Source organism: Pyxicephalus adspersus, chromosome 1 (assembly GCF_032062135.1).
Source record: "Pyxicephalus adspersus chromosome 1, UCB_Pads_2.0, whole genome shotgun sequence".
Classification (NCBI taxonomy): Eukaryota; Metazoa; Chordata; class Amphibia; order Anura; family Pyxicephalidae; genus Pyxicephalus; species Pyxicephalus adspersus.
In genome coordinates, this window is record NC_092858.1 from 147,853,186 (window position 1) to 147,865,555 (window position 12,370).

At 36.3% G+C, this 12,370-nt stretch overlaps 1 protein-coding gene across 1 annotated transcript in view; it reads right to left on the minus strand.

The window, feature by feature from the left end:
- Positions 1–544: 544 nt before the first annotated feature.
- Positions 545–12,370, minus strand: part of NUFIP2 (nuclear FMR1 interacting protein 2) — a 37,370-nt gene continuing 25,544 nt past the window's right edge. Inside the window, exons 3-4 of the mRNA XM_072430636.1 lie at positions 8,614–8,646; positions 545–7,903 (exon numbers count right to left, since the gene is read on the minus strand). Of these exons, the coding sequence (XP_072286737.1) occupies positions 7,851–7,903; positions 8,614–8,646 (86 nt within the window). The 3' untranslated portion in view covers positions 545–7,850. The remainder of the gene's footprint in view (positions 7,904–8,613; positions 8,647–12,370) is intronic.

Genomic DNA, 12,370 nt, shown 5'->3' on the forward strand with positions numbered 1-12,370 from the left:
ATAAGATCACAATGCAGAATGGAGCTGGTGTGTTGGTGGCAGTGCAGGATTCTACTACATAATGGTGAGGAAAAGGCTAAGGAGTATGCATGAGTAGGCCAGCAGTTTAATAAGCCTAACTTTGCTCTCAATAAAACTCTACATCACCAGGCAGAGCAAATGACTAAAGCAAGGATGGACGAGGGAGCAGGCATCACTGCTTACAGGGGAAGTATAATTTGCTTATATTTTGTCTTCTAAAACAAGTTATATAAGGCAATAAAGCTTGATGTGCAAGGGTCAACAGGACAAAAAAAAATATAGAAAATTAGATAGGAGTACATCTTTAAATCCTCAATTTTACAGAAATAAAATATGCATCGCTGTAGCATGGCAACAATGTGGTCCAATATCTGAAAGAGAGAACACACATATTATATAACAATGTGCTTTTATAGGATCTCTCAACTTTTGGAGCCGAGTTATATATTGATTGAGAAAGCCATAAAAAACTTTTCATTGTTCTGCTATTTTAAAAAAGAGAAAATTTGCCCACACACAGCCCTGAAAGATTCGCTGGGAACCAGACAATTTTTATTATGGAATCATTAAGTAATACAGTCATAGCCTCTTCTTGCCCCCACATCTTTGACTAGACAATATAAATAAGCAGCAGCTGACTTATAGATAATCCACATACAGCTCATTGGTTTCCTCAGCTGCCCGCCCCCTATCCATGTCTTCTGAGTTCTTCTGTTCAGGAGGTAAGAAGAGACTGATACAATGTAAAATACAGGTATATACACATTTAGGTAGATTCAATTTGTTTTATTGAATACATAACTGTTTTATTGAAATTTTTCTTTTTTTCTGGCTGGAAATCTGCTTTAAAACTAGGAACAGAGCGGGTGTCCACAATCAGTTTAAGCATTAAAGTTAACATGTGAATATTTTAATTTTCTAAATTCAAAGACAGCGGGAATTTTAAACACATTAATAAAACCTACTGCACGCTGCATCCAGACTTGGCAAACCTTCATAAAGTACAGCAGTACAGGTAGGTACACTTGCTGTATGTTACATTTATTGCACACCAACTTATACCAGGTATATTCTTTTGCTAGATCCAATTCATTTTTTAGAGGATTTTATTATAAACATTTTTGCCAACCAACAAAAGGACTGGAGATAAGTGGTGCATTCTGATATGTTGGACTTTTAAATGTGTAGTTTGTGGGTTCTCAATAAAAAATTGTCATAAATGTGTACTCAAAGCCAAATCCTCTGTGGAAGACATGCTATGGAATACAGAAAATCATAAAAGATAAAACTCGTCAAATTTGTAGCCACAATATGGAAAACAATATTGAACCTGCTGCAGAGAAATGTTTTATTAACAAGTTATTGATTTGGAACATAATACTGAACAGTATGTAGAAACAGTGACGTACATGCCTTATTTCAACCAAAAAAAACTACAGAGGTCTCCATCCTGCTTTGCAGCGGAGTGACCCCACTGTACATCAGAATTTTTAAATTGCACAGACAATAAAACATTTCCTGCATTAAAGGCCCAGTAACAACAAAACAGGGAACACTAACCTCTTATCAAATAAAACATAGTACAGTGACAAAAGAATTGAACTGCTAAACTATCCTCCACTAAATTTCATTTCCCTGATTAAAAAAACAAAAATCTACACATGTAAAAGAACCAAAAATAAGGACTTATGTTTTATTTGATTGCCAGTTGAACAAGTTTGCATTAGGGGCCTTTAAATGAACCACTAAACCAAGAATACAGTCATACAGGCAAGTGAAGAATTTTCATTTACTTTCATTGTTGTGAAGATTTAAAAAACAGATTTATTTTTGCAAGTTACTCCAGAACTCAGCAGCAGTTGGACCAAAAGTGCAATATAAGACGTACAATTGATGCCCGTTATACACATCCTATGAAGGAAGATTCAGGCGCAGATGTTAGTTCTGTCACCAATGTCCAGTGCAGAACTGTGCTATATGTATACAGCCATCTGCACTCCCCATAAAACAGAACAGGGATTTTTTTGTACTGTAGACAACCACTGCCACCTTAATAGACATCCCGAATATCAAGGTTTGAAAGCTTGACGGCAGGGCAGATGGAGGTTAAAGAGTCTAAAAGTATTGTGTCTGCACTGGAGTTGCCAATCAGCATGGTTACAGAAGGAATACAGCTTGGGTATATATCATTGCATCCCATGGTGACAGTGAAAAGAAATGTAGAGAGAAGAATAGGGATTTAGCCTGCATGGGCTTCACTCAGACAGGCAATGTTTAGTTACCCACAGTAAGCGGTTAACCCTAAAATGTATATGCACAAACCCAAATCAAGATTAAATTATTAAGAAATAACGGATTTATGAGAACCTGTCATGAGAAAAATGGCTGCAATGCTATTCTCCACTTCTTAAAATTTCAAGTTGTTTAGCTAGAATATTTTGTCAGTTTGATATTCTCTTCCCCCTCCATAGAACAGGATGGCACTGTGTGTACGGAGATCGATCATTCATCTGCCACTGGAAACTATCACAAAAGATTGAATCGATCCATCTCTGTACACACAGTGCCATCCTGTTCTAAGAAGAGGGAAGAGGAGAGAATGAACAGGCAGCATAGGAATTCACAGAAGCCATTCCCGATTGGTTGTTCACCAATTCACCACAGTTGATTGATAAAAGACATGGAGTCTGCTGTCAGATTTTCGCCCGAGAAAATAATAACCATTTATCTAGTGTGACCATAACCTGACGTGTCCGTGGCTTAGGGTAATAAAATAAGCATGACACTACTTTATCCAAATACAAGTCAGGTATGATGTAGGTGTGTATCTTTTAACTGCCTGAACAGAACTACAAACATTCACATATAGGTATTTCCACAATCTATTAAGCTTTTTGGCTGTAGTTCAATGGAGAAAATAGTAAAGTCTGGGCTCAGACGATGAGATATGACTGCCAGACGCTGCATGTCTCTACCACAGCAAACATTAGGCAAAATTGCAGGGTAGATGGTACCAAGGGCATATTCACACCGATGCGGTTCGTGGAGGCACATTATGCCATGAGTTGCAAGGCAGCCAATTTATTTGAACGGACTAAGACACCAAAAAAAGTGCACATAACATGTTTGGAAAAGCATTGCATGTCTGCAGGAATGGTGCGTTTTCTTGTTTTTTTTAAATTTTTAGAACTGCTTTGCAACAGCACAAGTAATGTGCACTGGCACACGTGACCACGCTGAGTAAATTGCCCTCAGGTCAAACAACACTATTCTTTAGTTACCAAAATTTATTTTAAGTAAAATGCTAAAATAAATTATTAGGATGCGGACCCTATTGTAGAGATCAGTTTATTAGAAATGTCTGCCATTTTCACCTCTTGACCCTGCAGGAACCAATGACAACATTTTACGCACACAGCATCCAAAAACTTCTTCACAGTATTAAAAAAGGATCAGGTGATGGGTGCTGAAATATGATGTATGGGACCTTTTCGAGGAGCACCTTACTGGACTGGCAGAAGAGGTAACATTTGCTTCTCAGCCCCTATGCACCCATCATCCACCCATTTTACCTGGAATTATTTTATTTAGACGTGTTTGTTATACATGTATTATAGGTTTAGTGGCTGACATATGTTGGATTCAAAAATTTCAATATGATGTATGAGACCATAAATATACAGACAAGACAAAATAAAATGTAATTGTTTCGTATGGCAGAGCTAAAACTAGCATTAGTATATTGCCAAAAAAAGAAACATTGATAAACATTTGTTGCCATTTACAGGCACTGTGTTTCTGAGCACTAAGATTTTGTCCCACTTCATAGGACTAAGAAAAAAAAATATTAAATATATAGGCAACCTAAAATATTTTAATTGCTGAACAGATTCTTTGGATGTCACCCACCCAACTTTAGACTTGTTGCATAAATTGAAGGTTTCTACTAAACCATTAGTTAAAATACTAAAATAAAGCGGAGGACACAAGGCACAGGTACAGTACTGTCATAAAACACTAAGGTTCTGTGTATGTTTCCTGTGCTAAAATAAATAATTGAAAAACTAGAATTTGGTGATATGCATTAAACTAGGCTTCTAAAACAACATGTTGGAGGGGAATTAAAGAACATCTACAATGAAATGTTTCTTAGTGACAAACGTGCAGCTGTGGCAGTAAACTTTTTTCTCTTTTTAGTGTAATGCCATCTTATATCAGATTGTTGACAAATTGTATAGAACAAGGCAGGCCAGTAGTAAATTGTATTATATAACCATTTGATTCCTTTACCCCATTGCTGTTAAATTAGGCCTTTTAATAACTTTACAAATCTTCATGAATAATTTTCTGACGTGTCACAAAGAGCACCATTATCAACAAAAAAGCTCTACCTCTTATGCAGACTTTACACTAAAAAGCAAAGGTCTGCTCATACCCCTAACAATATACAAATTGAGACATGAGAAAGTAAAGCAAATACTAAAGGAGGGGGACAAAAAAAAATAAATTACACGATTCGTTAATAAAGATTCTGGGAACAACGAGGATTCCAAAACTTGCCAGAAGACAGCATTCATTGTTTCGAGAATCTTGCTGGAAGGATTGCAATGTCTTATAAACCATCCAGTATTAGCCAAATATAGCCCTTCCCCCCTATTTTTTCAGTTGCAGGTATTTTACAAAGCAGACCCTAACTCAAATATTAATAAAAAAACTTCTGCAAAAAAACAAACACCTGCCTATTCAAAATCTTTTAGAATGTACTACACACACATTGATCAGTGCCCATTCTCACCATACCTTGGTGTTGGAATGAATAAACGTCTATGTGCATGCACAGGCTGGCTGAAGATCCAGAACATGGAAAAGGACTAGATGGAGATGTCTGTACTACCCAAGGGAGTAAGGGGAAGTGAATTTGGTACTCCTAATGATTTTTGCCCAGGCTGAAAATAAAAATTCAGTTTTCTTCAGACTGGAGGAAACACTTCCTTAGTCGTTTATACCCAAACACTGTAACAAGTCATAGGATGAGAAACTGCTGCACCAGGATTGACACTGCTATATCATCTCTAAAATGGCATCTCAGTGCATCAGCAGTTGATGCCGGATCATACTTGAACAAATGTTTATTGCCTGCTGTTATACAGACTCTGTGGCTCCAATATCTCCCAAGTCTCTGGATCAAATATGAAAAAAAAGGAAGGTCAAAAAAGCCCTCATCTGCAATGCCAATTCTGCATTAACAAGTAAATGAATGAAAGCAGGACAACCAAGCAAATAACAGGAAGTCTGCATTAATAGCAAGCTTTTATGTTACTTAGTAACTTCCTTGTAAGTGAAGGTTGCTAAACTTTCATAACATTGCTACAGACTAAATCTGAACACACCCCTCTAGACTAAATGAAACCCTGATAGCAGGAACAAGTAAGAACAAACAAAAAAGGCAGGGATTAGTATTGACAATCGCGATTGATTGAATCATGAAAAAGTGACCCTGTCCTTGGACAAAGTACATTTATATACTTATAACACACCATAAAAATGAACTTTAAAATAGGCCCTCACTGACTTCTGTAGTCACAGGTCCCATGGAACATTTCATCCTCAACACACAAATAAGACTCCAAAGCTCAGCTAACAGCACCGTCTTTTTGTTCACATTAAGGACTGGCAAAGCAAAGAAGCAGAGATCAGCCGTAATTACAGACCCTCAGTTGTAAAATTTTAAGGATGAATTGCTACACAGTGCCTGGAGCTATAAAGATCAGTAAGTTTATTTACTATTTGTCAAGAATATGTATTTATTTCATTATTCTAAAACAAAAATGTCTGCTTCGTATTAAGTACAGACTGCTGCAGACAACATGGCTACTGGAATAATTTGAAATCACTTCCAATTGGGCAAAATGGATACTTGCAGTCTATATAAGAATATAATTAACTGCTGTTACTATTCCACCGTCTTGTTTAAAAAAAAAAAAAAAAGTGCAAAAGAGGCAGAGCTCATCTTTAGATCAACCCAACAATAAACTGGTACACAGCATTATCACAAATAGTATTAGGGGACTTCTTGCAACCAAGAGAAAAACCCCTTCGAAAATTGGAGGGGCCCTCAACATGAGAAATATTCTATGTATATAGCACCATTCAACTCCAAAAAACATTGTTTTATTTGCAGAGGCACTCAACTATTGGTTGCATAGAAGCCCAGCTCTGTGCAATCCCAGGGTGCTCTGCAAGGCTAATCAAAGTAACAAAGCAAACAGCAAGGGAGGACAAAAAACACAACAGTTCTAATGTGAAACTGACTTAAGAGGCAAATGAAATAGGGAAAAGAAAAAAAAGCTCCAAAAACCTGCACCAATGTTGTTACACCTTTTAAGTAACCAATGCACTGCAGGCCACTCTAAAAGAAAGGATCAATACCTTTATTGCTTAAGTCCTGCTTTCAGAATTGTTCCTTATGTGACAGGGGGGGGTGGGGGGGGGGGGTTACTGCCAACTTTTTTTAGAAAAAAAAAAAAAAACAGATATTTGAAGAGAATATAAATGAAAATCCCTGTTGAAGCCACAAATGTTGCAAAGTTGATGTTTAAATGCCATTGGTGGATATCCATTAAACCCAGGGAAACAAAAAAGCAGAAAACTAAATCAAACATAGATATTATCAACACACAGTGGGATAAAGCAGTCAGAGTGCAGAGCTGCCTCACCCAACTTGCTCCCCTTTTATACAATGACATCGAACAGGGAACAAATTTTAATCTTTATATATCTTTTAAATATATTAAAAGCCTAAATAGATTACTTTATTTTGCGTTCGCTATTTTTTTTAAATCTATTTTTTTTCTTTTGTTCTTCACGTTTAAAGCATTTCTGTTTACTAGTCCTCAATAGATGGGACAAGTTCCCATGATCAAACTTAAGAAACCTGCGTGTCCAAATTTTTTTTTTCCAGAATTCAAAAAGTGCGTCTCCAGTTCCAAAAAATAGTGAAAAATTGTTTTCAAGACAGCTTTTTTTTTTCCTTTTATAGTCGTTACTTTTGAAGTCTCAGAAGAAAACAGAAAAGCAGTAATTAAAAAAATTATATAAACTGGTATTTTCAAACCTAAAAATGTGTCTTTTTTTTTTTTCCTTTTTCTCAATATTTTTGAGCAGGGATAAGTGTTGTATGTAGAAGCAAGTAACACAAAAGTGAAGTATAAGACTGTGGCTGGAATATTCCTCAAACACGATGTGCTCTTTCTGGTTGTTGGCAAATTAAGAAGATAAGCAATTTTTTTTTTCCTTCTTCAAGAGACTCCGCACAAGTATTTCCAATTGCAAGAGAATGTCTTTCAAGATACTTGTCAACTTTATTCACTTAGATATCTTTGAAGATGATAAAAAAAAACAAAATGAAATTAAAATAAAATATGGTTTAAAGAAAGGAAAAAAAAACATGTACCAGGTATTAAATTATTTTTTCCCCCGGGAAAAGGTTTTCCTTCCTGACTGGATAAAAGATTTTCGAATAACATTGCTACTTTTTAAATTTGTTTAAATAACTATATATTTGTTTTTAATATATATATAGAATTTCGTATACATAGTTATCTAAACAAAATATATATATATATATTTGTATGTATATATATATTTATATATTTTTTTTATATAATTATATATCCAATGTCCTGATTCTACGTAGGTTCCTTTTCTGTTTGTTTTCTCTCCCTTGCGATTAAGCACAACAATAAAGAAAGGGGCATGATAGCCAGATACTGTCTCTCATGCACTGATGAAATGACTGATGAAAAGCCAGCAATTCCAAGGCAGTAGTCTCAGAGATCAGGGTGGTCCATGGCTTCGTTATAAGTGATTATCCTACTGGGATCTGTAAAAGAAACAGAAAATACATTCAGCTTTCTTTTGTAAGAAATTAGTAATGCCTGTCAAGAATAAACTTCCATATATAAACCAATGACTTGCTGATTAAGCAGTGTTGAGCAGTGCAAAACAATAGAACCATGGGAAAGCAGACCAGGGGCTTATTCCATTTTACAAATATCAATGGTGTTGTAAATTACATTTTCCTCTGAAGCTGTCATTATTAACATCTAATGCACAAGCTGCTAGTTACTGCTCAAAAAAAAAGAAAAAAAAAGGGTTCCTTTTTTGAGCAGTAACCAGCAGCTTGTGCATTGTACATATATTTACACAGTAGAACCCCGGTTATCCGGCACCCAATAGTTCCGCTTTCTTGATTGCTCCTGCAGCCCTAACAGAGCTGTGGCATGTGTTCTGCATCCAAGATTACATACCACAGCTCTGCTAGGGCTGCAGGAGCAATCAGGAGAGCGGAGCCGTCAGGGGAGCAGAGCATAGCTTCATGATTGGCTGAAAAAAGGGAAACTCTGATGACACTAGAGGTGAATAGGGATAAGTCTCCCAATTCAACTCCAAGCTGATTGGGTGAGAAAAAAAATGAAATTAACCGGAAATCGGCCATTCCACAGTTCTACTGTATACACACATACATGAAATTAGAAACAAAGCTATCCTAGGAAAATTTTTTTAAAGTGAAGATTTAACAACAGTTCTTACCTTGTTTTTGCAAGTTCAAAATAGATTCCATTTCTGTAAAAAGAAAAACAAATGAAGAGGTCAGAATACTGGAATAGGGAAGTTAAAAAAAAAAAAAAAAATACTAAGGAAGGACATTCCTTCTGACAATGATTTCCTCTTCATGTCTAACTGCAAAGTAATATGTGGCAAAAGGTAACATATTCCCATCATAGGCGGAAGAAAGATTGTGTTATCAGAATACAAATGCTCCTTATCAAAAATCTTTTATGAAGAGGTTTTCTTTACGCTTGCTAGAAAGATGTACACCATTAAAATAAACACAAAAGATAATTTCATAATGACACAAAAGATAATCACATGAATTTGGGGTAGGAACTGGTAACATTCTATAAATAGAAACATATACACAGGATAGCAAGGGAGTGTCCATATTTCCTTGTAGCATAATGTATACATGAAATAACATGTTCACATTACTGAAATGACCCATGGAACAATTACAGGTAGTCCCCGAGTTAAGGACATCGGACATACAGACAACTCCTAGATACGATCAGAGCACAGCTTGCTCCAGAAGGTAATGAATGTCTAAAAGAAGCTCCATAAAGTTTTGTTTGCTTTGTGATTAACTGACAGTGAGGATTTTTCCAGTAACTGACACCACGCTGCCTAATATGTTTAGACAAACATTTGTCCTAATTGCATTTATTTAAATAATGTACATGTTCCGACTTACATACAAACTCAACTTAAGAACAAAACTACAGTCCCTTGTTCTTGTATGTAACTTGGGAAACTACCTGTAGTTGCTACTCCTGAGCTCCTCTTCTGGAACCAGGAAAAAATTCTGGGTACCTTAGGAAAATGGTAGAACATGACACTCCTTGACTCAAAAATGCAAAGCTTTGTAGTTACCACCCTATTGACTGGTTATATGTTAAAAAGCACAACCCTAATTCAGTGTTGCCTCCAGCCACTTTTAGATGGGCGCAACACCTATGATCAAACGTTCCAGTAACCATCTAAAAACAGCCAAGTGGTTACCGAAAAATTGGGTTGCAATATAGGCGTTTAATACAAAGACAATGTAAAAATGGGACATACTAAGGGTGTGGGCATTTTAAAGTTGGAACATAATATAGAAGGTGGTAGAAAGTTGATATTTAGAGGGGTTTTGGAAAAAATTGGGAACACTATGTTACCCAGCACACTGTTTGACTACCTGCCCACAGCTTCAGGGAGTTTAAAAAAAAATATACACCCATATTTTTATGACAAAAAAAAAAAAAAAAAAAAAAACACACTTACTTGGTCCAATCTGGGTGCTGCCTGTTGGATCCAATCCTCAGGCAGCGCCCTCCTCCTCCGAACTTTCCCCGGGGAGTGCACTGACGTTCCCGGGAGTTCCGGGTGACATCGGTGCATGTGGGAAATTCATATTTTGTATTGGATTCAATACAAAATAACTATTGAATCTAATTCAAAGTAATCATTATATTATATATACAGTTAGGACCATAAATTTTGGACAGAGACACCTTGTTTCTAATTTTGGTTCTGTTAATACCACAATTTTTTTTTTAAATGAAACAACTTAGATGCAGTTGAACTGCAGATATTCAGCTTTAATTCAGTGGGTTGAACAAAAAAAAGATTGCATAGAAGTGTGAGGAACTGAAGCCTTTTTTAACACAATCGCTTCATTTCAGGGGCTAAAAAGTAATTGGACAAAATAAAAAGCTGAAAAAATGTTCATTTCTAATACTTGGTTGAAAACCCTTTGCTGGCAATGACAGCCTGTAGTCTAGAACTCATGGACATCACCAGATGCTGGGTTTCCTCCTTTTTAATGCTCTGCCAGGCCTTTACTGCAGCGGCTTTCAGTTGCTGTTTGTTTGTGAGCCTTTCCGTCCGAAATTTAGTCTTCAACAAGTGAAATGCATGCTCAATTGGGTTCAGATCAGGTGACTGACTTGCCCATTCAAGAATATTTCACTTCTTTGCTTTAATAAATTCTTGCGTTGCTTTGGCTGTATGTTTTGGGTCATTGTCCATCTGTATTATGAAACGCCTCCCAATCAATATGACTGCATTTAGCTGGATTTGAGCAGACAGTATGTCTCTGAACACCTCAGAATTCATTCGGCTGCTTCTGTCCTGTGTCACATCATGGATAAACACTAGTGTCCCAGTGCCACTGGCAGCCATGCACGCCCAAGCCATCACACTGCCTCCGCCATGTTTTACAGATGATGCGGTATGCTTTGGATCATGAGCTGTTCCACGCCTATAGGCTCCATACTTTTTTCTTGCCATCATTCTGGTAAAGGTTGATCTTGGTTTCATCTGTCCAAAGAATGTTTTTCCAGAACTTTGCTGGCTTTTTTACATGTTTTTAGCAAAGTCGAATCTAGCCTTTCTATTCTTGAGGCTTATGGAGTGGCTTGCACCTTGCAGCGCACCCTCTGTATTTACTTTCATGCAGTCTTCTCTTTATGGTAGAGTTGGATATCGATACGCCTTCTTCCTGGAGAGTGTTGTTCACTTGGTTGGCTGTTGTGAAGGGGTTTCTCTTCACCATGGAAATAATTCTGCGATCATCCACCACTGTTGTCTTCCGTGGACGTCCAGGTCTTTTGGCGTTGCTGAGTTAACCAGTGCTGTAACTGTAGATTTTGCCCCTCCTAATATTGTAGCAATTTCTTCGATGGGTTTTTTTCTGTTTTTGCAGCTTAAGAATGGCTTGTTTCACCTGCACGGAGAGCTGCTTTGACCTCATGTTGTCTTGTTTACAGCAAAATCTTCCACATACAAGCACCCCCTGCCCCCTCCCCTCAAATCAACTCCATATCTACCGAATTGATAATGACATAAAGGAATTGCCCAATCTAGCCCATGAAATAGCCTTTGGGTCAATTGTCCAATTCCTTTTGAGCCCCTGAAATGAAGTGATTGTATAAAAAAAAAAAAAAAAAAGGCTTATTTCCTGACTTTTTTTATTGCAAGCTTTTTGTTCAGCCCACTGAGTTAAAGCTAAAAGTCTGCAGTTCAACTGCATCGGAGTTGTTTCATTGAAAGAAGTGTGTAAAAAAAAAAAAAAAAAAAAAAGGCTTATTTCCTGACTTTTTTTTATGCAAGCTTTTTGTTCAGCCCACTGAGTTAAAGCTAAAAGTCTGCAGTTCAACTGCATCGGAGTTGTTTCATTGAAAATTAATTGTGGTAATGTAGAGAACCAAAATGAGAAAAATGTCTCTGTACAAATATTTATGGACCTAACTGTATATATTATACATGCAACTGTACAGTTAAATGACAGGTTTCAGTATTTTTATGCACCCTTGTTTTAACAGATGATATTTTTTAAAGTTTGTTATTAAGTGTATTAAACATTGGACATTATTTCGGTGAGTTATGCCTAAGAAATATAGGCCTATATTGTAAAAATTCCATGCAAAACAATGTACAGCTTTTGGCATAATATAACTGACATATTTAGACCACCAGGGAGGATAAACACCATATAGATAGCTGAAAAGTGTATGTACAACTTGTTCCGACACTAATTTAGATTCAGAAGAAGGAAACCAATACCTCAATGTGAAAATTACCAAGAAATCTTTTATCTTGCATTCTACTAGTGAATTTAACAAATTATACCTGAAAAAGAATTTTTCAAACGGTCCTAATATGTGCAAGTAGCTATATTGTAACTTTAAGTCCAAAACAAAGAAATTATATATATATATATATATATATATATATATATATATATATA